Source organism: Ranitomeya imitator, chromosome 2, assembly GCF_032444005.1.
Source record: "Ranitomeya imitator isolate aRanImi1 chromosome 2, aRanImi1.pri, whole genome shotgun sequence".
NCBI lineage: Eukaryota > Metazoa > Chordata > Amphibia > Anura > Dendrobatidae > Ranitomeya > Ranitomeya imitator.
The window spans coordinates 600,546,754-600,574,737 of record NC_091283.1 but is presented as its reverse complement, the minus strand read 5'-3'; the positions used below and the strand labels follow the sequence as shown (position 1 = coordinate 600,574,737).

At 47.2% G+C, this 27,984-nt stretch overlaps 1 protein-coding gene across 1 annotated transcript; it reads left to right on the top strand.

Moving 5' to 3' along the window:
- The first annotated feature begins 424 nt into the window (after positions 1 to 424).
- On the top strand, positions 425 to 27,984 carry LRRC59 (leucine rich repeat containing 59). Its single transcript, XM_069752393.1, has 8 exons — positions 425 to 526; positions 1,667 to 1,775; positions 5,078 to 5,137; positions 5,266 to 5,424; positions 5,612 to 5,716; positions 6,405 to 6,477; positions 6,556 to 6,729; positions 27,182 to 27,984. The coding sequence occupies exons 2-8, from the start codon at positions 1,671 to 1,673 to the stop codon at positions 27,421 to 27,423; spliced, it is 918 nt and encodes a 305-aa protein (XP_069608494.1). The 5' UTR covers positions 425 to 526; positions 1,667 to 1,670; the 3' UTR covers positions 27,424 to 27,984.

Here is a 27,984-nt window from a genome sequence, read left to right as displayed (position 1 = left end):
GCGGATTTACAGCGTTTTTTTCTGCGGATTTCACTGCGGTTTTACAACTGCGCTTTTCTATAGGAGCAGCTGTAAAACCACTGCGGAATCCGCAGAAAGAATTGACATGCTGCGGAATGTAAACCGCTGCGTTTCCGCACGGTTTTTTTCCGCAGCATGTGAACAGCGTCTTTTGTTTCCCATAGGTTTACATTGTAATGTAAACTCATGGGAAACTGCTGCGGATTCGCAGCGTTTTCCGCATCGTGTGCACATACCCTAATATGTGGGATTTTCCGCACTGGTTCCCTATGACAATACGTACGAGCAGCCCCCAGTGGTTACAGTAACCACAGGGCATTTCAGGCGCTGCACTCTCCGACCAGCAGGTGGCAGTCTCCACACACCTCCGTCCTCCAGTCGCGTCTATCCCGCCCCCGTCTTGTTGGTTTGGACAGTGTAGATGTGACGTGGATCTGGAAGCCGGTGCAGAGCTGCGCAGGGAGGAACCGGGGAGAGCCGCTGTTGTTCTAGAGGAAGGGAGACTGTGAGTGGGCTGCAATGGAGAGGCTGGTGGGAGAATGGGGGCCTGAGCGGCCAGACACACAGAGTACATGGAGACACAGCACAGACATGTATATATTAGTGAGGAGTCACAGAAGAGCCCTCATTCTAATTATTGCTGCATGTGTCGGGATCTCTAATGTCTGGTATGATTAAGCCCTTAGAGGGATTTTCCATAAGCCATAAAGGACAATGAATGGAGACAAGGTGTAGCATGACAGGACTGCAGAGCACTGATCTCTTGGGATTGCTGGGGGCACCAGAGATTGGACTCTTGGCCGTCAGCAGGTACCGCCATGCCCGCAGGATAATGGTTCTTGGAGGACTCCAGCCAGTGACATGTGTCACTCCTCAGGGAGGGTCCGGCCACTTCCACTCAGGTCTCCGGTGCCGAAGATCATGACCGATAATCCGCATGTGTGGCAGCTGTCCACCCGCTATCACACATCACATTATTGGTCTATCGCCACAGGAAACCATTGGGCCTGCCATTCTTGGGATTGTTGGGTTACACATGATGTCTATGGGGATGGACTGTGTCCGCCCAGAATGACTGTACAAACCCAGTACAGGAGCTCAGGGCATCATGGCGGGGCCCATCTGCTTGGTTTCCGTCTATCTCCTCCCATCATTGGCTCAGTGAAGCCAGATCTGTCAATCAAAGAAGACGGGGGGGGGACAAGCAGGTGGGAAAGTGTCGTTACATTTGGCCCCGCCATAAAGCACCGAGCGCCTGTTCTTGGTTTGAACAATCATTCTGTGCTGATAGAGGCCCTTTATATTCCTCCGTAGATGAGGTGGTGGTTTTTTGAGCTCCCAAAGACACTAGAAAGATACTCCTTCGTGTCCGCTAGTGATGAGCGAGTGTGCTGAGTGTTTAACAAACAGGCTCCCCGCATGTGAGGCGGCTGTCGAACAGCCACGAGACATGCAGCTGCGGGGATTCGAATATAGTATTTGAGCACGCCGAAGTCACTATTAGCACTAGAGCATGCTCAGATAACACCTTATCTGGGCACGCTTGCTCGTCACTAATGTCCACCTCTCCATACCTGACCATAACTATGTGTCCTGGAGAGAGGACATCCCCTTTAAATGACACCTGTATTTTCCTTTTATGTAGGAAGATGTCTCGAGCTGCTGGAAAAGCCGGAAACCTGAGGGACAAACTGGATGGGAATGAACTGGATTTAAGTTTAAGCGATCTGAGTGAAATCCCAGTGCGGGACCTGGTAGGTTACTACTCATCTAACATGTCCCACTAACTGCGCTCCATCCCACCGACAGCCACCTCTCCTGGTATTATACTCTTACTGCTAGGAATGCCCAGCCATTTGTGACTGCAGACAGTGCTCATGAAGATTACTATATAATGACTGTAATTTCACCTCTAATTAGAGGATACAGTCTGATCAGTGAGAGTAAAGTCCTTCATCTCCATTTTCTCATGGCTTAGGCCGTGATCTGGCCATTTTGAGAAAAGGGGAATATTGATATTAGAGCTACGACTGTCTCTTGTCAGCTGGCACCAGTTGTGGCATGGTGCGTCCATGTTTGTATAGGTCTATGACTAGTATGCTTGCTTGGCCTTTGCTGTGACTATGGGGGTAGAGGCCTTGCTGGCATATCTTGGATCAGGGCTACTATTGGGAAACGAGGGACCTGCTGCGACTACTGGTGATGTTGGGTGATGGGGTCACCTGCTGTCAATGCTGCTGAAAAGGAAATGGGCACTGCTTGAAAGCAGCAGATTCCAAGAATAATAGTGATCACTGGTTATCTACTAGATTAGGAGGGGTCTGACTGCTGAGACCCCATGTTCAAACAGAGTGGTGATCCCAAATGCATGCCTCTCCACCAAATTTCTAAGGGACTGGCAGGGATAAATGGGCATTGTACAGTTGTGGCCAAAAGTTTTGAGACTGTTTTAGTGTTTTTAAATTTTTTTTTTTTGTCCGATCTTTCTATGGTTACTGAAGAACAGTTATAACATTCCATAAGTTTTACACTTTTATTGATAAATATATCAAGTTTTTATAAAAACTCAATAATTGTCGCGTTCTCCCTAATTTATGAAGACATCTGTGGTTTGTTGGACCGCTGGATATCCGCTTCTGGGCCCAATCCTGACTGATTACAACCCATTCTTGTCTAATCAGAGCTTGGAGTTTATCACAACTTCTGTAATTTTGTTTGTCCATCCACTTTTTGAGGCTTGACCACAGGTTCTCAGCGGGATTGAGATCTGAAGAGTTTCCTAGCCATGGACCCAAAGTATCAATGTTTTGTTCACTGTGCCACTTAGTTATCACTTTTGCCTTGTGACATTGTACTCCAACCTGTTAGAAAAAGCATTGTTCATCATCAAATCGCTCCTTATCGTTAGGTGAAGTTGCTCTTGGAGGATGTTTAGATACCGTTCTTTATTCATGGCAGTGTTCTTGGGCAAAATTGTGAGTGAGCCCACTCCACTGGATGAAAAGCAACCGCACACATGAATGGTGTCAGGATACTGGCATGACCCAAGACTCATGGTTGTAAAGTAAGCTGCGGAGACACCATCACGTGTTTCTCGTAAGCTTACTTTACATGCATTTGCATATTTCCCATAAGGGATGGGGGCAGTGTTCTGGATCACTGCGTTGAGAAACACGTGATGTGTCTCCGCGGTGTTGGATGTTTTGGTTTCCCCGAGGTCATTTATCTGTACCTTCACAGCCTTTTACTATGCACTGCTCCTAATAGCCAGTTTCCTACTCCACACTGATGAGGGGCAAAAACCCCGAAACAGCGATCTGTGGATGGATACCATGCTTGGCATAGGTGGTTTTCCTTTATTGGATGTTTTCCTTTATTGGATGCTGCCCTTCCCGTGGTTGTTCCTTCCCGGGGAAAGGCCTGGCTATTCATTGCTTGCGTCGAGAAACACGTGATGGTGTCTCCGCAGCTTACTTTACATGCATTTGCATATTTCCCATAAGGGATGGGGGCAGTGTTCTGGATCACTGCGTTGAGAAACACGTGATGGTGTCTCCGCGGTGTTGGATGTTTTGGTCTCCCCGAGGTCATTCATCTGTACCTTCTAAGACTCATGGTGTCCTCCTCTGGAACATCATTCTTCCAGATAGGGAATGGGTCTTCATCTGAGAAAATAACTTGACCCCAGCCCTCTATAGTCCATTTTGTTTGTTCTGATGAAGCCCGTTCAGACTGGGACATCTGGAAGAATGATTGTCTGGAGAAGAAAAGGTGACCTTTACTGTGAGTCTTGGGTCATGCCAACAGTAGAGCATCCAGAGACCATTCATGTGTGGGATTGTTTTACATCCAAAGGAGTCGGGACACGCACACAATGTGTTCCACTTCCTATTGCTGACCCAGCTAGTTTTCCCATCCTTCTTGACCTCTCCACTCCTGATCTTGGCTACTCCTGCTGATCCTTTGCTGCCTGCCCCAATATTGGACCTTCTGACCACATTTTGTCTTTGCCCTTCTGTACCATGCACCTGTGCCTCTGACCCTCCAGTCAGCTGCTGCCGTCCGGGGGACTGCTCTGGAGTGGTACCTGGCAACTACCTGTGGCCCAGCCTAACCTCACCATCAGAAGGTCTAGCGAAAACCAGGTAGTCACTTAGTTGCGCCCCATATTGATAGTGAATTTAGATTGTGAGCATCAATGGAGACAGTGTTGATGTCTGTAAGTCACTGTGGAATTAATGGCGCTATATAAGTGAATAAAATAAATATAATAAACTCCAAGCTTTGATTAGGTAAGCATGTGTTGCCATCAGTCAGGATTTGGCCCAGAAGCTGATAGCCAGCATCCCAGGGTGAAGGGCAGAAGTCCTGAAAAATAAGTCATCACTGTAATTGAGTCTTTGCATAAACTTCATGTATTTATCAATAAAAGTAAAAATGCATGGAACGAACGCTATGTACTCCTGTAACCGTAGAGACATCTGAGTAAAGCATAAAAAAACACTGAAGCAACAAACTTTGTAAGAACCAAAGGTTGCGTCAGTCTCAAAACTTTTGGCCACAAATGTAGTCAGCAGTCTTCATCAGTGTCATTGACCTGAAATTTGGCAGTAGTCCGCATATGCAACCAATGCTCCATTCACACAGAGGACACTGAGAGCCCACCAATCCAGAAGTTTTCGCTTATCTAGTGGGTAGGTTCTAATTTATTCCCCGAATACTGCTCTAGATGGGGCTCTATTCTGATTATTAGGGTCACTGCTGACTCCAAACTTTGGAAGCTGGCTTCTTAGGTTTGCTAATCTTCTGATTCTTGCTGCCTGTGATTTGGGCAGCATAATTGAGTGACAGGTACTACAAGTATATTGGAACAATCTTTTGAAGCCATTACTGGAATGACGTGAAGACACATGAAACCATTCCGGACAGAAATCGGGAAAGGTTAGGTGTCTCTTGTCAGCACTATATATACATGAGCTCGTCTTATTGTCTCTTGGAATATTCCTCTGAGTTGGAATAATTTTTCATTGATCCGTTTTCCATGTTCTGCCCTCAGGCTGCTCTTCCCAAGGCGACAGTGTTGGATCTTTCTTGTAACAAGCTGACCATGTTACCGGTAAGATGCTGCATGGTGAGAAATCATTGAGTGACGACTCACGGTGAACTGTATGTCTGCTGAAGAAAAAAAAACAATCTAGAGCGCTAGTCTACCCTAGTGTACGAATATCTTCGCTGCTTTTACAGGGTGAATTTTGTTCTCTCACTCACATTGTGAGGTTGGATCTCAGCAAGAACCAGTTGGTACAACTTCCATCAGAATTTGGTAGATTGGTGAACCTACAGCACCTTGATTTGCTACAGAACCGGCTAAAAGCTCTGCCTGTCACCTTCGCTCAGCTGAAGGTAAAGCCCAATGATTGATCTTTGTGTAAGGGGAACATCTTTTCCATTTTCTTTCATTCATGTTTGGGGGGACAAATCCACATGGTCCAGCACATACAAAAATTGAAACCGATTTTCAGTGATAACTGTACAGTGTCTGAACCACAATTGTAATGCTAGAACACTGCCATTTCTTATTGTTACATAGAGCTTAAAATGGTTGGACTTAAAGGACAATCCCCTGAACCCCGCTCTGGCCAAAGCTGCTGGAGATTGCCTAGATGAAAAGCAGTGTAAAGAGTGTGCCCAGATGGTGAGTAAGAAGCTCTACATTCAGGATAGGGGCATAGATGGCTTATTTTAAGATGTGCTACACAATAATTACTAAATATATACTATTGGTTCATAACTTAAAGGTTTGTATCAAGTTAGGAAGTTGTCCCCTATCAGATAAGGGATAACTTCCCAAGACTGCTGGGACTCCCAGCAATTCTGAGAATTGGGCTTTGAGAAGCCTGACCTGTATGTAGCGAAAAGGGAAGTGTTAAATTGTGCCAAGTTAAGAAGTTGGGATGGGAGACATCTTCCTGGTCACTGGGGGGAGTTCGTCCACTGGCACCCTCCTGTGATCCAGAGAATAGGGTTCTGAAGAGCCCCTTATGAATAGAGACGATCTGAATATACTTTTAGGCCTGTAAAATGCTGTAATAGTCTACAAAGCAATGTATGGGACTCATAACAGGCATTATCTAGTACAGCGTGCTGCCACACCAGAAGCTGAGCAACAATGGTGATGTGGCGGCTTATGTTGGTCACCTGCCAGACATATACGAGACCCGGCAAGTGGCTGATAAGCACTACTGAAGCAGAGTTCCTCACCACCTTACCTTCCTGCAATAGTGAGAGGTGCCTTTAAGGGATTTCATGCTTGTCTGTTATAGTGAACGCTGGTTGCCATGTGAATCCCGTATCGTACTCTCTAGTCAGTGTTTTTTGCACAGGTTTTGCAGTACATGAAAGTCGTCCAGGCTGAACAAGAACAGGATTTACAACGGAAACTTCTGGAAGAGCAAGGTTTGTTCATAAAGTTGTGTAGGGGATTGTGATCTGGTGTGGGCACACTTTTCAGGTTTAAAATTTGATTTATTGTAGCCCTGAAACAGAAGCGTGAGGCTGAGCAGAGGCAGAAAGAGGATCGGGAACGGGAACAGCGGCGCAAACAGAAAGCTCAACAAAAAGCCCGGAAGAGGAGGGACTACAATGCTCTGCAGGCGGCTCAGCAAGAGATGAAGAAGAAAAAAGACACTGAGCCTTCAGACAACCACAGTGAGTTAGTCTGTCACTAGTTACCATTTTGTATTCTTGTACTTAAGTGGAATCTGTCAGCAGGTTTTTGCTATTTAACCAGAGTGTTTAACCCCTTTCTACCATCAGACGTACTATTCCGTCCATGTGACCGGGGCCCTAATTCCCATGGACGGAATAGTACGTCATACACAATCAGCCGCGCTCACGGGGGGAGCGCGGCCAGGTGTCAGCTGACTATTACAGCTGACATCCGGCACTATGTGCCAGGAGCGGGCACGGACCGCTCCCGGCACATTAACCCCCAAAACACTGCGGTCAAACATGATCGCAGTGTTCCAGCGGCATAGGGAAGCATCGCGCAGGGAGGGGGCTCCCTGCCTGCTTCCCTGAGACCCTCGGAGCAACGCGATGTGATCACGTTGTTCAGAGGGACTCCTACCTGCTCCTCCATGCAGGCCCCGGATCCAAGATGGCCACGGGGCTCCTTCCGGCTCCTGCAGTGAGGTGGCTTGCTGGCGCCTGCTGAGAGCAGGCTCCGGCAAGCCTGCAGCACTGCCTGTCAAATCGCTGATCTGACGCTGTGCACAGTGTCAGATCAGCGATCTGACAATATATAGTGATGTCCCACCCTGGGAATAAGTAAGAATGTAAAAAAAAAAAAAAAAAAAAATCATATGTAAAAAATATTTAAAAAATAAATCCTAAATAAAGAAAAAAAAAATTAAATATTGTTCCAATAAATAAGTTTATTTGAGTAAAAAAACAACAAAAAAACAATAAAAATACATATATTTAGTATCGCCACATCCGTAACGACCCGTTCTATGAAACAGTCCCACTAGTTAACACCTTCAGTGAACACCGTCAAAAAAATAAGTAAACGAGGCGAAAAACAATGCTTTATCATGCCGCCAAACAAAAAGTGTAGTAACGCGATCAAAAAGACGGATATAAATTAACATGGTACCGCTGAAAACGTCATCTTGTCTCGCAAAAAACAAGCCGCCATATAGTGTCATCAGTAAAAAATTAAAAAGGTTATAGCCCTCAGAATAAAGCGATGCAAAAACAATTATTTTTTTATATAAAATAGTTTCTCTATCGCCTTTCATTGGGGGACACAGGAACCATGGGTGTATGCTGCTGCCACTAGGAGGCTGACACTATGCAAATAAAAAAGTTAGCTCCTCCTCTGCAGTGTACACCCCACCGACAGGAAGTAGGATATTCAGTTTAGCTTAGTGTCAGTAGGAGGTGGACACGGGTCTTTCATTAGACCCTTATCTACCTCAATGTGCGTCGTTCCTTTTCAGGTTTTTCCGGAGGGATACAGGGTGAACAGTCACACCTGTACTCCCACAATACAAACTATGAGTGCGGCGTGTACTGCCACCCCGTATCCTCATAGATCCCTCAGCAGGACCATGATCCTGGCACACAAGCGTGCTCAGAAGTCCGGTCCTGCATCCGTCCCCCACCCACTCGCCCACCAGAGCCTGTCGGTTGCGGAGACGAGGACGTCCATCAGCTCCCTGGACGTCTCATCCCTTGCAGGTTAGTACCGACGTGGGATGTTTGAGGTAAGTATTTCCCGCCTAGATCCACAAAGGGGGGTGCCTTAGTTCAGATGCAGGTCATCTTACCTGCAACTCAGAGGTAAAGCTTTTTCCCCGTACATTGGGTCCCATCTCCTTCAGCTCCGCACCGCTTACGCCGTTTCTGACTACGTGACCGCGCTTTCCGGCCGCTCTAACAGCGGCCACTTTGCTCCAGCGCGGCCTTCTCTGGCCGCCGCACTGCTCCGTGGCTGCGGCCGCCCTGTTCCGGCGCGGCTGCCCTTTCTACTACCGTGCCGCTTCTTACTAATTTACCGCGCTGTTTTGGCCGCTCTATCAGCGGCCACCTTGCACCAGCGCGGCCTTCTCTGGCCGCCGCACCGCCGGCGGCTGCCCGGCTCCGGCCGCTGTATGCGGCGCTTTCTCTCCTTTCTTCAGTGCGGCCGTACATCCTGTCTCCTTCGGCGCCGCTGCTCCGGCTGCGGTGTGCGGCCGCTCAGCTGCCGGCCGTTTCCTTACTCCGCGGCCTGTAAGGCTCCCTCTCCGGTCACCTATCTAATTTAGGCCCCGGCTTCTGCCCGGGCCTACTTCCGGTGCCGGACTCCGCCCCCTTTCTTCTCTCATCGGGCGGGCTTTTCTCCCGCCCGACATTTTCACTGCGGCCCGCCTTCTCTCCGCCCACCGGCGCCATCTTGGGACTCCTTTACATGCACCTCTCCTCCACAGACATCCGTCGCCACATCTCAGGAGCCCATACCGCGGTCACATCCGCAGATCGGTCCAATTTGCGGCAGGAGCCCATATCGCCCTCCTGCCTAAAAGACGACTTCTTACCAGAGGCCCATCCTATCAAGCCGAACAGCGTCCTCCGGATCCCGTTTTTCGTCTACCGTGAGTAGCTCTGCTCTGCAGACTGACACTCCCCTCTGCCCCCACCCCCCCCTGCCCCCTAACTACTCGGGCAAAAAAGGGGGCCATTCTCGTCTTCCTACTCCTGCGGCAACCCGATTCTGCCCACCGCCCAGGATCCCCCGGCCGATCCGCCCGAGAGTGATACCCCCATCCCAGGCTGGGCCTCCTCTCTGTCTCAATCGGTGGCCAATCTAACACGGGTGTCTCAACCCTGGTGTCTGTGCTGGATCGGTTGCCCCTGCAGTAGCCACTGGGTCTCAGGAAGCTCCGTCCGAGCCCTCCAAGGCTAGCTGCAAAAGGTCCAGACAGGAATGCCAGTCTTGAGTCCTCTTCTCGCTCCATCTCGACACTCGGTCCTCCTCTGCAGTCGGCGTCCTTCCGATCCTCCTCCCCTGAGTCAGGCGAGGCTTTCTCCGATACGCCTTCGGAGGATAATTTGGGGCCGGATTCGAACCAAATCGCTAACATGAGGGATATGGTTCAAAGCCTCATTGGAGCGACCAGTCAGATTTGTGGCATCAAAGATTCCTCTACGAAACCCGCAGATCAGGCGGTTTCGTTTAGACGGTCTAAGCTACCTCCTAAGGTATTTGCTCCTCATCCTGAATTCAAGGAGCTTCTGTCCAGAGAAAGAGCGAATTCGACCAGACGTTCTCAGAGACAACCGTCTTGGAGTCTCATATCTCTTTCCTCCGGATCTCATTGCCAACCGGAATGAGAGGCGTTAGAGAACGACCTCTCCCCCGTGGATCCGTCGGCTGCTAAACTTGCCACCAACACAGTCCTTACGCTGTCCGGTGGGCGGCTCTGAAAGATTCCATCGATAGGATCAGGGAATCCTTCGTGAAGTCAGCTTTCAAAACTGCCGCATCATCCCAGTGCCCAGCTTTGGCTTCCACTTGGGTTTCGAAGTCTGTATCCGAGGGGCTAAACAACTCCGTTGGGGCATTCAAGCTGGAGCTCCATCAGGCCGGCTGGCGGAACTTGCCTCCCAGATTACTCACGCCGGGGAATATGTTCCCTGGACGTCGCGTCTTCTGCCGCACAGGCACCCAGTAATGTCGTTGCCAGCTGTCGCACTGTTTGGCTCAAGAGTCATCAAAGTCCCTTACGAGCCTGCCTTTTCAAGGTTCACGTCCTTTCGGTTCCAAGCTGGACCAAATTTATTAAGGACGCCACTGGCGGCACCAGTCCCCTTCTCCAGACCTCGCCTACTTCCCCTTAGGCGGCTACTTCGGTATTTTTGACCTTCTTTTTTTGTAGTTTTGCGGCATCAGATTCCTCTTCGCAACAGCAGAGGCCACAGGCACGTTAAGAGAAGAAGGTATTCTTCAACTCACTCTTTCCTGGCGTGCCCGCTACTCCTAAGGTGGATTCTCCAGGTCCAGGACTGGAAGTTCCACCTAGGCATGACCCACGACCAGACCCCGGCCCGTTTCTCAGGCTGGGCAACCGTCTCCTGTTCCTCAGGGACGTCTGGGTCTCCTCAGTAGAGGGCGCATGGGCCAGGGCACTTGTATCCTCTAGATACAAAATCTTCATTTCACGGTCCTGGGATCGTTTTCTTCAAATCCCAACCTCCAAGAGACCCCGCTCTAGTCCCGGGTTTCTTTACAGCCATTGTTTCCCTCCTTAAATCCGGGGTAAACGTTCCCGTCCCAGAACAGGAACGGTTCACAGGCTTCTCTTCGAATCTTTCTGTACTGACAGAGGACAACAAGGTTCGTCCCAGTCCGGATCTCCATTTGCTGAACAGGAAGTTTCGTCGGAGACACTTCAGGATGATATTCCCTCGTTCAGTAATCCCTTTCATGGAGGCTCAGGAATTTCGGTTTCAGGCTCCCGAAAGTCTATCCATCTTTCCCGACATTCTAACCGTTGCGGGTGGCTCGTCAACAGGAAGAAGTTCCGTCTTGTTCAGCACCTTGTATCTCCGGGCATGTTCTTCGACACTTGTCGGACCAGAGTCTTCCTTCCCGAGGACAGGATATCCCTCCTTTGTCAGGAAGTTCGCTTGCTCCAGGGTTCTCGGCTCCCCTCCTTTCCGATGGGCCTTAAAGGCCCTAAGGAGGTTTGGTTGCAACATCGGAAGCAATTTTCCCTTCGCCCGTTTCTTTCAAGACTTCTTCAGCAGGCTATTTTATCGCAGGGGACAGGTCTGTCTTCTCCCTGCATCGTCCGATCCGGCTTTCTCCCAGGTCAAATGATTCCTCGACTGGTGGCCGAGGTCACTTCTCTTATCCCAGAGTAGATCCTTCACAGCATATCCTTCCTTCCAGTTCCCTGGCAGGTGGTGACGACGGACGCCAGTCCGCTCGGCGGAGGCGCGGAGCTTTGTCTCCTGTTCTTTCAGGGTTGTTGGTCGGCGCAGGAGCCCTCTTTGTCGATCAATGTCCTCGAGTTCCGGATCATTTTTCTGTCTTCCCTTCACTGGGTAAGGATTCTCAGCAGCCTGCCAATTCGAATCCAGACAGACAATGACACAGCAGTGGCAGATGTCTACCACCAGGGGTGGACTCGGCGTTCGCTGGTCTCGGCCGAGATTCCAGGATCCTCCTTTGGACAGAGGCAACGGTCCTGGTGAGCTCCGCAGTGCATGTCCCCGGCATGGACATTTAGGCCGCCCACTTCCTCGGCCGCGAGGGCCTCGCGGCAGGGGAATGGTACTTCAGGAGGTTTCCTATCGGATTGCTCTTCGATGGGGGACTCCTGAGGTGGTCCTCATGGCGTCCCGATTGAACAGGAGGTCCCTCGGGTCGGCCCAGGGTCCCGTGTTTCTCTCACAGTGGTGTTGACACTCTGGCCATTCCTCGGTCGCAGTTCGGGCTCCCCTATTGGTTTCCACGCCTTCCCTTGCTTCCCAAGCTGTCGAAAAAGATCAAGGCTGGATGGGTGCCGGTCATTCTGATCGTCCCGGATTGACCCAGGAGGTCCTAGTTTGCAGACATCGTCAATCCTCTCGCGGACACCCCTGGTGTCTTCCAGGCGGACCCGATCTGCTGTCTCAGGGTTCAATGTGTCACCCGAATTATCGGTCTCCCAGTTTAACGGCGTGGCTGTGGACTCCACAGTTCTAAGAGCGTCTGGCCTTTCGGCCCAAATGGGTCACTCTATAGTCCAGGCTGGGAAGCCTTGGTCTTCTTTCGGGATCTACTATCGTACCTGGAAGGCTTACTTTCGTTGATGCGAATCCAACCGCTTTTCACCTACGTCCTTTTTCCCTGCCTTCCATTTGGTTTTCCTTCAGGCAGGACGGGATTCGGGCTTCGCTCTCAGTTCCCTATAGGGCCAGGTTCCTGCGCTCTTCTTCCCTTTAAGAAGACGTTATCTTCTCAGCCACAGGTTAAGACCTCCCTTCAATCAGTAGCCCATGCTGTCCCTCCGTACAGGGCCTCTGGTTTCATGGGATTTAAAGGTTGGGTTGGTTGTGCTTAGGGGTTCCCCCCTTATAGCCTCTCAGGGAGTTTTCCCTGTCCGTTCTATCTCGGAAGGTAGCTTTTCCCAGGTCCATTTCTTCGATCCGCCGCGTTTTTGAGTTGGTGGCCATTTCTTGCCGACCTCCTTTCTTGATTTTAAACCAGGACAAGGTGGTCGCAGACCTCTGCCTGCCTTCCTTCCTTTCTCGAGGTGGTTTTCATCTTTCCACCTCAACGAGGACATCGTTATACCCTTCCTTTTGTCCAGCTCCGACTCATCCTCTGGAGTGATCGTTGAACAGGCTGGGTCTCGTCAGGGCAGTGAGGATCTCCCTGGCTAGCACAGCCGCTTTCCGAAAGATGGATTCTCTTTTCGCCATCCCTGATGGCGTGCGTAGAGGCCTGCCGGCTTCCAAGGCTACTATTGCTCGCTCTATCAGAACGGCAATTTTGGAAGCTTACCGGGTCAAGAACAAGAGTGCCTCCTGAGATAAGGCTCACTCTACCTGGGCAGTCGGCGCTTCCAGTGCGGTACGTCACGGGGTTATCGCTGACTGCTTTGCAAGCGGCAACCTGGTCTTCCATCCACACGTTTCGCCGAACTACGGCGGACTCCAGCCTGGGCAGAAGGATCCTGCAGGCGGCAGTGGTGAGTCCTCTGACCTGATGGAAGTCTGTTTTTCCCACCCCAGGGACTGCTTTGGGACGTCCCATGGTTCCTGTGTCCCCCAATGAAAGGCGATAGAGAAAACAGGATTTTTGGTTGCTTACCGTAAAATCTGTTTCTCGGAGCCTTCATTGGGGGACACAGCACCCTCCCAAGTTGAACAGCTCTGTTTACTGTTTACGTTTGAGTTCTTTGAACACTCTTTGAGTGTTTGAAACTGTTAATCTATGGAGCGCCGTAGAATTTGTTGGCGCTATGTAGATAAAGTTTATTATTATTATTATATTATTATTATTATTCTTTCTCTTTTACACGTTGCTTCTCCTACTGCTTTCTCACTAACTGAATATCCTACTTCCTGTCGGTGGGGTGTACACTGCAGAGGAGGAGCTAACTTTTTTATTTGCATAGTGTCAGCCTCCTAGTGGCAGCAGCATACACCCATGGTTCCTGTGTCCCCCAATGAAGGCTCCGAGAAACAGATTTTACGGTAAGCAACCAAAAATCCTGTTTTTTATTGTATAAAAGCGCCAAAGCATAAAAAAAAATTATATAAATGAGATATCGCTGTAATCGTACTGACCCGAAGAATAAAACCGCTTCATCAATTTTACCAAACGCGGAACGGTATAAACGCCTCCCCCAAAAGAAATTCATGAATTGCTGGTTTTTGTTCATTCTGCCTCCCAAAAATCGGAATAAAAAGCGATTAAAAAAATGTCATGTGCCCGAAAATGGTACCAATAAAAACGTCAACTCGTCCCGCAAAAAACAAGACCTCACATAACTCTGTGGACCAAAATATGGAAAAATTATAACTCTTAATGTGGTGATGCAAAAACTATTTGTTGCAATAAAAAGCGTCTTTTAGCGTGTTACAGCTGCCAAACAAAAGCCCGCTAAAAATCTAATATATAAAGCTGAGTGTGTGTGTGTGTGTGTGTGTGTGTGTGTGTGTGTGTGTGTGTGTGTGTGTGTATGTCCGGGATTGGCATCTGAACCGTCGCAGCTACAGCCACAAAATTTTGCACAGTCACACGTCTGGACCCCGAGAGCGTCATAGGCTATGTTGTGAGGTGAAATTTTAACCCTGCGCTTTCCAATTCACCAAACAATTTTGCCCCTATCTACATAATGGGGAAAAAGTGAAAGGAAAAGTGTTGGAGGCAAATTGACAGCTGCCAGATGTGAACAAGGGGAACTTAAAGAATGAGAGTGATGGCGCCAAAGAGTATATACCGTACAGTTGCTAAGGTGGGGCCTCGACATGGGATACTCACCACACACGGGGATATGAACACGCACACAAAATGCGCCACACACTACCACGTGCTTGAACACATATACCACCCTCAGCACACATTTCACCACACATACACCAACCTCGCCACATAAAAGTCGAAACACAAAAGTCGCCGCTCAAAACTCGCCACGCGCAAAACTCGCCACATGCAAAACTTGCACCCGCGGAAAAATTGCCACATGCACAAAAGTTGCAACACATGCAAAAGTTGCCTCACACAAAACTTGCACATACTCAAAAGGCACCACACATAAAACTCGCCACGCGCAAAACTCGCCATGCGCAAAACTTGCTGCACACAACTTGCTACACTAACCTGTCACATGCAACTCGACACAGAAAAAGTTGCTACACGCATGTCGCCACACGCAACTCAACACACACAACTTGACACACGAAACTCGCCCTAGAGCACACACAAGTCTGGTATTATCCTTCAAAAATAAAAATCTGATTAATAAGCAGACAAACTACAAGAGCAACAAATATACCATATAGGAAATACGCCAGCTGTCAGTCACATGACCTGTCTATTATGTGTATGTGTGAGCTAATATATACTGCCAAGGGGAGGGCTTCCTGTTGGCTGGGGATTTATCAGGCTGCCAATTTAGCTTTCAAATACTGAGGTAAAAATACTGACCAAATAACATGTGAACGAGGTCTAATACAGGAGGAGATGACATACAGATATATACTATATACAGGGGAGATGACACACAGGTATATACTATATACAGGAGAGATGACACACAGGTATATACTATATAGAGGAGGAGATGACATACAAGTACATACTATATACAGGAGGAGATGACCTACAGGTATATACTATATACAGGGGAGATGACACACAGGTATATACTATATAGAGGAGGAGATGACATACAAGTACATACTATATACAGGAGGAGATGACCTACAGGTATATACCATATACAGGGGAGATGACACACAGGTATATGTTATATACAGGAGGAGATGACATACAGGTATATACTATATATAGGAGGAGATGACATACAGGTACATACTATATACAGGGGAGATGGCACACAACAGGTATATATGTATATATATATATATATATATATATATATATATATATATATATATATATATATATATATATATATATATATAATTGTCTAAGGGTTTTTCCGTCTGTCTTTCTGTCTGTCTGTCCTGGAAATCCCACGTCCCTGATTGGTCGAGGCCGCCAGGCGACGGGCACAGCGACGATGATGTCATAAAGGACGTAGACATCCCGTGTCTCTGGTCGAGGCCTGGCGGTCTCGACCAATCAATCAGCAACGGGCACAGCGACGATGATGTCATAATGGTTGCCATGGCGACGATGATGTCATAAAGGTTGCCTCGACCAATCAGCGACGGGCACAGTCTGCCGCGAATTCTGGAATCGTCATTGTCCATATACTACGGGGACATGCATATTCTAGAATACCCGATGCGTTAGAATCGAGCCACAGTCTAGTATACTATATACAGGGGAGATGACATACAGGTATATACTATATACAGGAGATGACATACAGGTGTATACTATATATAAGGGAGATGACAAACATGTATATACTGAGGTGATGAGGTGAAAATGAAAAGGTGTGAGTGCAAAATGAGAGGAGTGAGGGAAAATAGTGGAGTGATCGGAAAATGACAGATGTGAGGTCGAAATGACAAGTGTTAGGGGGGAATGAGAGGAGTGAGGGGGAAAATGAAAGATGTGATGGGGAAAATGAGAGGCGTGATGGGAAAATAAGAGAAGTGAGGTGCTATAACTAACCACAGATATTTACTATGCCCAGGCAACGCCGGGCTCTTCAGCTAGTAGTAAATAAACCCCCCCCCTTCATCACCCCTTTAGTTAGGGAAAAATAACAACATTGAAAAAATGTATTTATTTCTATTTTCCCATTAGGGTTAGGGTTGGGGCTAAGGTTAGGGATGGGGTTAGGGTTTGGATTACGTTTACAGTAGGGATTAGGCTTAGGGGTGTGGTTAGGGTTATGCTTGGGATTAGGTTTAGGGGTGTGTTCAGGTTAGGGGCGTGTTCGCGTTAGGGTTGGAGTTAGTTGGGGGGTTTCCACTGTTTAGGCACATCATCAGGGGCTCTCCAAACAGGATATGGCGTCCGATCTCAATTCCAGCCAATTCTGTGTTGAAAAAGTAAAACAGTGCTCCTTCCCTTCCGAGCTCTCCCGTGCGCCCAAACAGGGGTTTACCCCCACATGGGGTATCGGCATACTCAGGACACATTGCACAAGAACTTCTGCGGTCCAATTTCTCCTTTTACCCTTGGTGAAAATACAAAACTGGGGGCTAAAATTCATTTTTGTGGAAATAAAAAGATTATTTATTTTCACGGCTCTGCATTATAAACTGTAGTGAAACACTAGGGGGTTCAACGTTCTTACAACACATCTAAATAAGTTCCTTGAGGGGTCTAGTTTCCAATATGGTGTCACTTGTGGATGTTTCCACTGTTTAGGCACATCAGGGGCTCTGCAAACACCACATGGCGTCCGATCTTAATTCCAGTCAATTTTGCATTTAAAAGTCAAATGGCGCTCCTTCCTTTCCGAGCTCTGCCGTGCGCCCCAACATATGGGGTATCAGCATACTCAGGACGAATTGTACAGCAACCTTTGGGGTCCATTTTCTCCTGTTACCCTTGGTAAAATAAAACAAATTGGATCTGAAGTAAATTTTTTGTGGGAAAAAAAAAAAAAGTTAAATGTTCATATTTTTTTTTTTTAACATTCCAAGAATTCCTGTGATGCACCTGAAGGGTTAATAAACTTCTTGAATGTGGTTTTGAGCACCTTGAGGGGTGCAGTTTTTAGAATGGTGTCACACTTGGGTATTTTCTATCATATAGACCCCTCAAAGTGACTTCAAATGTGATGTGGTCCCTAAAAAAAAAATGGTGTTGTAAAAATGAGAAATTGCTGGACAACGTTTAACTATTATAACTACCTAACAAAAAAAAAAATGTTGGTTCCAAAATTGTGCTGATGAAAACATGTGGGAAATGTTATTTATTAAGTATTTTGTGTAACATATCTCTGTGATTTATGGGCAGGAAAATTAAAAGTTTGAAAATTTGCAAAAAGTTTTGCCAAATTTCCACTTTTTTCCCCCCAAATAAACACAAGTAATATCAAGGAAATTCTACCACTGTCATGAAGTACAATATGTCACGAGAAAACCATGTCAGAATCACTGGGATCTGTTGAAGCGTTCCAGAGTTATAACCTCATAAAGGGACAGTGGTCAGAATTGTAAAAATTGGCCCGGTCATTAACGTGCAAACCACCCTTGGGGGTAAAGGGGTTAATCTAACACTCAGTGATGTGTCACTCATCAGGCTGTTAGCCTCATTGTATGGAAACAACAGCAATGTGCACACGTTGCGGATTAAGCTTAGGAATTTCTGGTGCAGATTCTTCCTCTCTTGGCAGAAAACGCACCTGCGGTTCCGCACCGTTTTTTTGTGCGTTTTTGCTGCGGTTTTCTTGCGGATTTGCTGCGGTTTTTACCCCTGCGGTTTTCTATAATGGAATGGGTACAAAAACGCTGCAGATTCACAAAAAAGAAGTGACATGCGACTTCTTTTAAACAGCAGCGGATTTTCCGCAAAGTGTGCACAGCATTTTTTTTTCTCATTGATTTACATTGTACTGTAAATCATTTGCGGATCTGCAGCATTTATGCACCTCAAAAAACGCTGCGGATCTGCAGAGAATCCACAACGTGTGCACATAGCCTGAGGGTTTTCTCAGAAGATTATCACTTGCGGACTGATAACAGCATGAGACTTGATCCAACCAGGACCCCTGAATTGATTAGCAGCTCACTGTCAGTATACACTGTACACAGAAAGCTGTAGTGTGGGCAATGTTGGCTTTCTGAGCTCTGCACCATGCTGCATCTAAAAACTCTGTGGCAGAACCACTTCGCCCTGTAGCTAACGGATACTTAGCTGGGTTCAGGGTCTCTTTGCCTACATTATGCTGCTCTCAGATGAGGTAGCAAAAATCTGGAGACAGATTCCCTCTAAGGGGTCATCCCGCACAGACAAGCCAATTGCAGCTAATCCTACATTTCCAGCATTCACTGATCAGAGGTAGCGGCCAGTGATTTGTTGTGTGTTAGTGTGCACGAAGCCATGAGGGACAGCAGAAGCCACTTCACTGCTGATTTTGAATAGGTATTTGAGCTAAAGTCCAACAGAAATCTGTGGGTTTAATGCAGAAGTGACTTGGTATAAGGGACACAAAATGTCTACTTCAGTAAACGATTTAGATGGAAAATAGCTTCTCAGAACATCTTTTGCCTTTCTGGCAAAGTGAATAGATTAATCATTGAGGGTTCACCTTTTCCTGGTTAATATCGTGTGTCAGAGAACACATTTGCATAGTGCAGTAACATTAAAGAAGCTGTCCAGTACTATAATTTTTTTTTCACAAATCTTGCTATTATGTGCCACTCAAAACATCCACTGTGTGTATTTTAGCAATATTACCTTTTATCATGCTGTAGCGGCACATCCTCAGTGCTGGATCCAGCTCTCATGGGGTTAATTGACAACATCCTTTCTCCTGACTTATTGTGCTAGAATACTACAAGTTCCATGATGCATTGCACTGGCATGTAAACAAGCACTACGGCTACGCAGACAGCTGCGGGCTGATATTCATAGCCTAGGAAGGGGCCATGGATTTTATGCCCCACCCCCGGCTACAAATACCAGCCCACAGCCGCGGGCGTCAATAAGACACCTATCCATTATTAATCCAATAGTAGGAAAGGGTTAAAAAAAAAACACCCGCACCTAAGACTAAAGTATTTTAATAAAATAAAACAGAACACAGTTTTCATATTTTTATTGCACACCCAGATCCAAGCCACGCCCTCGGTCTCCTATAATAAAAAGTTACCTGAGTTCAGGCTCTCATTTATAGCAATGCTGCTTGAGAATTAGGGTTATGGGACCTCTTTCCCGGCGGCAGAGGGATATACAGCGGAGGATTACCTCCGCCTGTCATTTAATCTCTGGAGGCCCTGTAGAGCACTGACCACACCCGATGTTTGTGTTCTACACGGGAGATCATCATGGGACCCTGATTATTACCATATATACTCGAGTATAAGCCGATATTTTCAGCCCACTTTTTTGGGCTGAAAGTCCCCTTCTCGTCTTCTACTCGAGTCATACGCAGGGGTCGGCAGGGGAGGGGGAGCGGGGGCTGTCTAATTATACTCACCTACTCCTGGCGCAGTCCCTGCAGGTCCCTGGCTTCCCCGCCACAGCTTCTTCCTGTACTGAGCGGTCACATGGTACCGCTCATTACAGTAATGAATATGCGGCTCCACCTCCCATAGAGGTGGAGCCACATATGCATTACTGTAATGAGCAGTAACGGGGACCGCTCGGTACAGGATGAAGCTGTGGCGTCGGGGAAGCAGGGACTGCACAGCGCTAGGACCATGTGAGTATATCGGGGAGCGCAGCGCTGCGCGATAGTCACCTTTCCTCGTTCCGGGCGTCGCTCTGTCTTCAGCAGTGATGCTCAGGTCAGAGGGCGCGGTGACGTGGTTACTGCGCTACCTCTGCTGAACGTCAGTGCGGAAGACAGAGCGACGCCCGGAACAAGGAGCAGGTTACTATTGATAGTGCCAGGGGCCTGAGCGACGAGAGGTGAGTATGTGATTTATTTATTTTTTATCGCAGCAACAGCAAATGGGGCAAGTGTCTGTATGGAGCATCTATGGGGCCATAACATTTGTGCAGCACTATATGGGGCAAGTGTCTTTATGGAGCATCTATGGGGCCATAACATTTGTGCAGCACTATATGGGGCCATAACGTTTGTGCAGCACTACATGGGGTAAGTGTCTGTATGGGGCCATAATTAACGTTTGTGGAGCATTACGGTATATGGGGCAAGTGTCTGTATGGAGCATCTTATAGGGCCATAATCAAGGTTTGTGCAGCACTATATGGGGCAAATATCTTTATGGAGCATCTTATGGGGCCATAATCAATATTTGTGCAGCATTATATTGGGCAAATGTGTCTATGGAGCATCTTATGGGGCTATTATTAACCTTTATGCAGGATTATATGGGGCATATTTTAATATGGAGCATCTTATGGGGCCCATCATGAACTGTATGGAGCATTATATGAGGCTCCTGATTCAATATGGATATTTAAAAACACTTAACCTACTGATGTCTCAATTAATTTTACTTTTATTGGTATCTATTTTTACTTTTAACATTTACCGGTAGCTGCTGCATTTCCCACCCTAGGCTTATACTTGAGTCATTAAGTTTTCCCAGTTTTTTGTGGCAAAATTAGGGGGGTCGGCTTATACTCGGGTCGGCTTATACTCGAGTATATACGGTAATTGGACTACAGCGGAAAGGTAAGTATAGGTTGGTTTATTATTTTTATGAAAGGAAACGATGGCTTTGGGGAATTAGGTGATTGGTAAGCATGTAATCTATGTTGTGTTGTATGTTATATGTATCTGTATGTTTGGTTTTTTTTTTACACTCAACACATTGGCCAGATGATGGAACTACTACTGTCCCATGATTGGCTAATGTGTCACTCACTGACAGTGTAGCAGGCATAGCCCGATGGGACTCGTAGTCCCATCGGACGATGCCTACACACACACACACAGCCTGCAGACCCCAGCACTGCCCACAGCCCAGTTACTCTTGATGAGTGACCGCTGTCTGTGGCGGCTGGGTCACTCCTGCTGATGATGTCACGTCAATTTCCAGAATCAGGAAATTGACTTGATGTCGGCGGTTATTAGCAGCGGCTGCAGCCTGGGGGTCACGTGACCCGGACTCAGCCGCCGGCATAGCGCCGCTCACAGGCAGTATCAGCAACAGAAGGTATTTGCAAAATTCATTGGGGGTTAATTGAAAGTAGTGGACAACCCCCTTTAATAAAACGCCATCCCGATACTTTAGTGTATATGTTCACTGGAGGCAGGTGTGAGAAGTGTTTGTATCTGTCCACTTGTATGTGACTGTGCTCCAGCCTGCAGATGTCCTCTAGACAAGATCACAAATCCTTATCTGTGCTATTACACATACTAATACAAGTACCATTTCTAATAAGCATTATTTTAGCACTATTGTCTTGCGTTGTGGTTTTATTCTATGGAAGCGTCCATGAAAACCATGCGTTTGTGTGTCCTGAGTACGGATGTGGATCATCTCCGAAGAGCTGGTACACCTTAAAATGTGACTGCACTTTTAGAAAACTCTTCACCTGTAATCAAGACCAGAGAAAAGTTTGGTCATTAGGGATCTGCATCCTGAGACCCCCACTACTTGGTAAAATGAAGCACTCCACTAAGCACCGTTTTTCTCCAACATGAGCTAAATACAGCTCTGACAAAAATTATTCTATAAACTACTGACAACATGTCTCCGAAGTTCCAAACAATACATTTTTTATTTTCTGAAAATGAGAAATGGTCAAAATAACAAAATGCAGTGCTTGCAGGCCTCAAATAATGCAAAAAAAAACAAGTTCGTACAAATTTAGAAACAATACTAATGTTTTAACTCAGGAAGAGATCAGAAATCAATATTTTGTAGAATAACCATGATTTTTTAACCCCTTTCTGCCAGCTGACGGAATAGTACGTCAGCTGGCAGATCCCTGCTTTGAGGTGGGCTCCGGCGGTGAGCCCACCTCAAAGCCGCGACATGTCAGCTGTTTTGTACAGCTGACATGTGTGCGCAATGAGCGTGAGCGGAATCGCGATCCGCTCGCGCCCATTAACTAGTTAAATGCCGCCGTCAAGCGCTGACAGCGGCATTTAAAGGGAACCTGTCACCCCGTTTTTTTCAGATTGAGATATAAATACTGTTAAATAGGGCCTGCGCTGTGCGTTACTATAGTGTATGTAGTGTACCCTGATTCCCCACCTATGCTGAGAAATACATTACCAAAGTCGCCGTTTTCGCCTGTCAATCAGGCTGGTCAGGTCGGGTGGGCGTGGTGACATCGCTCTTTTCTTCCCCAGCTTTCCGTTGGTGGCGTAGTGGTGTGCGCATGTCCAAGTTCCGAATTCCCTGCGCGCACGTGAAGACACAGCGCGCGATCTGCGCTGTCATCCCTTTCATCGGTGGGGGCGGCCATCTTCCTGGGGCCGCGCGTGCGCAGATAGAGTGCTCTGCTGCACGGGGCTTCAGGAAAATGGCCGCGGGATGCCGCGCGTGCGTAGAAGAGATCGCGGCGGCCATTTTCCCAAAGCCGAGATGCAAACTCGGCTTTGGGAAAATGGCCGCCGCGATCTCTTCTGCGCATGCGCGGCATCCCGCGGCCATTTTCCTGAAGCCCCGTGCAGCAGAGCACTCTATCTGCGCACGCGCGGCCTCAGGAAGATGGCCGCCCCCACCGATGAAAGGGATGACAGCGCAGATCGCGCGCTGTGTCTTCACGTGCGCGCAGGGAATTCGGAACTTGGACATGCGCACACCACTACGCCACCAACGGAAAGCTGGGGAAGAAAAGAGCGATGTCACCACGCCCACCCGACCTGACCAGCCTGATTGACAGGCGAAAACGGCGACTTTGGTAATGTATTTCTCAGCATAGGTGGGGAATCAGGGTACACTACATACACTATAGTAACGCACAGCGCAGGCCCTATTTAACAGTATTTATATCTCAATCTGAAAAAACGGGGTGACAGGTTCCCTTTAACTAGCGCTCCCGGCCGCGCGGCCGGAGGTGCTCGCACCGCTGACCCCCGTCACATGATCGGGGGTCAGCGGTGCATTGCCATAACAACCAGAGGTCTCCTTGAGACCTCTGGTTGTTGATGGCCGATTGCTTTGAGAGCCACCCTGTGGTCGGTGTTCAAAGTACACCTGCCTTTCTGCTACATAGAGGTGATCTGTGCTTCACCTCTACGTAGCAGAGCCGATCGTGTAGTGCATGATTCTAGCCTCCTATAGAGGCTATTGAAGCATGCCAAAATTAAAAAAAAAAGTGTTTAAAAATATAAAAAAAATAAAACATATAAAAGTTCAAATCATCCCCCTTTCACCCCAATCAAAATAAAACAATAATAATAAAAAAAAAATACACATATTTGGTATCGCCGCGTTCAGAATCGCCCGATCTATCAATAAAAACAAAGGATTAACCTGATCGCTAAATGGCGTAGCGAAAAAAAAATCAAAACGCCAAAATTACGTTTTTTTGGTCGCCGCAACATTGCATTAAAATGCAATAACGGGCGATCAAAAGAACGTATCTGCACCAAAATGGTATCATTAAAAACGTCAGCTCGGTACGCAAAAAATTTTTTTTTAGCAAACTTTGGAATTTTTTTCACCACTTAGATAAAAAATAACCTAGACATGTTAGGTGTCTATGAACTCGTACTGACCTGGAGAATCATAATGTCAGGTCAGTTTTAGCATTTGGTGAACCCCGCAAAAAAGCCAAACAAAAAACAAGTGTGATATTACACTTTTTTTGCCATTTCATCACACTTGGAATTTTTTTCCCGTTTTCTGTTACACGGCATGGTAAATCCAATGATGTCATTCAAAAGTACATCTCGTCCCGCAAAAAATAAGCCCTCACATGGCCATAGTAACGGAAAAATAAAAAAGTTATGGGTCTGGGAAGGAGGGGAGCGAAAAACGGAAAAAGCTCCGGGGGTGAAGGGGTTAATCACAGCTTTCATGCGTTTGGCATTCTTTCCACTAGTCTTTCACACTGCTTCTGGGTGACCTTATTTCACTCCTGGTACAAAAATGTAAGCAGTTCTTCTTTGTTTGATGGCTTGTGACTATCCATCTTCCTCTTGATTACATTCCAGAGGTTTTCAATGGGGTTCAGGTCTGGAGATTGGGCTGGCCATGACAGGGATTTGGTGTGGTGGTCCTACATCCACACCTTGATTGACCTAGCTGTATGGCATGGCGCATTGTCCTGCTGGAAAAAACAGTTTTCAGAGTTGGGGAACATTGCCTGAGCAGAAGGAATCAACTGTTTTTCCAAGATAACTTTGTATGCGGTCATCTAATGGTTAGACCAGGGGTCCCAAACACGCGGCCCCTCCTGCTGCTTCATGCGGCCCGCCTGCACATAGACCCCGTGACGATCGTGCTTGCTCCAGCAGCCGCTGACATCCGCGCTGTAGTGCAGTGTATTGCCGCGCAGAGACCGGCTCTCTGCACAGCAATACTAGTGTCAGCCGCCGGCCTATCAGGGGCCAGCAGCTGACATCTGTGCATGGCAGTGACGTCATACGCCGCTGCGCCGGGACGCAGATGTCAGCTGCCAGTCTCTGCGCGGCAATACACTGCACTACAGCGCGGATGTCTGCGGCTCCTGGACCCTGCTGCTATCATCAAGGGGATGTGCCGCCGAGGGAACGGAGGACAGGTGAGAAGAATTTTTTTTTTCTGTCTGTGAAAATGGGGGGGACAAGTCTGCAATATGGGGGGACCTGGATGGGGCACGTCTGCAATATATGGGGAACCTGGATGGGGTACATGTCTGCAATATATGGGGGAACCTGGTGGGGCACATGTCTGCAATATATGGGGGAACCTGGATGGGGCACATGTCTGCAATATATGGGGGAACCTGGATGGGGTACATGTCTGCAATATATGGAGGAACCTGGATGGGGTACATGTCTGCAATATATGGGGGAACCTGGATGGGGTACATGTCTGCAATATATGGAGGAACCTGGATGGGGTACATGTCTGCAATATATGGAGGAACCTGGATGGGGTACATGTCTGCAATATATGGGGAACCTGGATGGGCCACTTGTCTGCAATATATGGGGGAACCGGGATGGGCCACATGTCTGCAATATATGGGGGAACCTGGATGGGCCACATGTCTGCAATATATGGGGGAACCTGGATGGGGCACATGTCTGCAATATATGGGGGAACCTGGATGGGGCACATGTCTGCAATATATGGGGGAACCTGGATGGGGTACATGTCTGCAGTATATGGGGGAACCTGGATGGGGTACATGTCTGCAATATATGGGGGAACCTGGATGGGCCACATGTCTGCAATATATGGGGGAACCTGGATGGGCCACATGTCTGCAGTATATGGGGGAACCTGGATGGGGTACATGTCTGCAATATATGGGGGAACCTGGATGGGGCACATGTCTGCAATATATGGGGGAACCTGGATGGGCCACATGTCTGCAATATATGGGGAAACCTGGATGGGGTACATGTCTGCAATATATGGGGGAACCTGGATGGGGTACATGTCTGCAATATATGGGGGAACCTGGATGGGCCACATGTCTGCAATATATGGGGGAACCTGGATGGGCCACATGTCTGCAATATATGGGGGAACCTGGATGGGCCACATGTCTGCAATATATGGAGGAACCTGGATGGGCCACATGTCTGCAATATATGGGGGAACCTGGATGGGCCACATGTCTGCAATATGGGGACATAACAAAAAAATGGTATCACTAAAAATGTCATTTTGTCATGCAAATAATGTGACCCCCGAAATTAAATGTTTTTCTGTGTGCAGCCCATATACCCAGCCAAGTTTGAGACCCCTGTGTTAGACGGAGACCTGGAGAGGCGTTCCAGCCACAGTGTCTTGCACCCACTGTGAAATTTTGTGGAGGACCGGTGATGATCTGGGGATTCTTCCGCAAGGCTGGAATTGGGCAGGTTAATCTTTACAAAGGACGTATGAATCAAGCCGCATACAAGGTTGTCCTGGAAAAACAGTTGATTCCTTCTGCTCAGGCAATGTTCCCCAACTCTGAGGACTGGTTTTTCCAGCAGGACAATGCGCCATGCCACACAGCTAGGTCAGTCAAGGTGTGCATGAAGGACCACCACACCAAATCCCTGTCATGGGCAGCCCAATCTCCAGACCTGAACCCAATTGAAAACCTCTGGAATGTAATCAAGAGGAAAATGGTCACATGCCATCAAAGAACTGCTTAAATTATTGTACCAGGAGTGGCATAAGGTCACACAAAAGCAGTGTGAAAGACTGGTGGATACCATGCCAAGACACATTAAAGCTGTGATAAAAAATCATGGTTATTCCACAAAATATTGATTTCTGAACTCTTCCTGAGTTAAAACATTAGTACTGTTGTTTCTAAATGATTATGAACTTGTTTGTTTTTTTGCATTATTTGAGGTCTGGAAAATCAATGCATTTTTTATTTTGACCATTTCCCAATTTATTGCTTGGAACTTCAGAGACATGTTGTCAGTAGTTTATAGAATAAAAGAACAATTTACCTTTTACACAAAAATATACCTATAAAGAGAACAATCGGACAAACTGAAAATTTTGCAGTGGTCTCTTAATTTTTGCCAGAGCTGTAGTGTCTTCTCCGTTGTAGCAAAGTTTTTGCAGATTAATAAGATTAGTTTTATCTGAAAATATAGTGACCATTCAAATAATCCCTGTAGCAAAACTGCGAGGCAGGATTCAGTTTATATGGAAGATGTGCTGTCTTATTAGGCTAATTTACACAAATATAACACTTCATTATTTATTTTTTTAGAAATTCCACCGAAGCCTGCACAGAAGCAAAAACCAAGGCCGAGATCAAGGCTCGGAGTAGTGATGAGGATGATCCTTCTGGTGTTCTTCGTGCTCCTGGGCGGTATAGTAGCGTGCCGCTACACTCAGCTGCAGCGTCAGAGCATATGCACCAGCGTCAATGTCGTGTATGAGGAAACAGTAAGAACGCTGAGAAGTGGTCACGTACTGGAGAGCATTGTACAGCTCGCTTCTCGGCAGTAATGGCCAAAGACATTTGTTTCTTCTTTTGTGAAGAAAAGGGTCATTCCGTTTTGAGGGTGTTTAAAATCTGGGGGCTCCTCCATGCCGTTTTATGTATTTTTATATATTTAATAAGACTTGACATATTCCCTTATGTCTTAAAGAGGATTTTGGTACACCTGAGAAGTGGGGAAGACTATGTCTTTACCTGCTCAGTTTTACGATGGAGGTAAATTATGGTCGTCCTGCAACATTTCTATGGCCTTTCTTGGCAGAAATTGGTACCAAACTGTCACCTTGTGTGTATATATATTACATATATAATGACCCTCTATATTTTTATATGGATCAGACAATACTTTGCTTCATCTAAATGGATGCCACTGCCAATTGACCATTGTCCATTGCTGGTTCTTGGAATGGTTTTATGAATTCCGTACTTGTAACCAAACTGCTGAATGCTTTATCTGTAACTGTGGTGTAACAGTGTAAAGTTTCTATGTAAAATGCCATAATGTTGCCTTTTGACTCCAATGGATCCCAAATTTCTACGAAAATAATAAACAACACCCTGTCCGTTTA

Bases quoted from the DNA above. Each gene is read 5' to 3' on its own strand.
- LRRC59 (XM_069752393.1), top strand. From the start codon at position 1,671: ATGTCTCGAGCTGCTGGAAAAGCCGGAAACCTGAGGGACAAACTGGAT. The intron at 5,425-5,611 runs GTAAAGCCCAAT...ATTGTTACATAG, and splicing joins TCACCTTCGCTCAGCTGAAG to AGCTTAAAATGGTTGGACTT. The intron at 6,478-6,555 runs GTTTGTTCATAA...GATTTATTGTAG, and splicing joins GAAACTTCTGGAAGAGCAAG to CCCTGAAACAGAAGCGTGAG.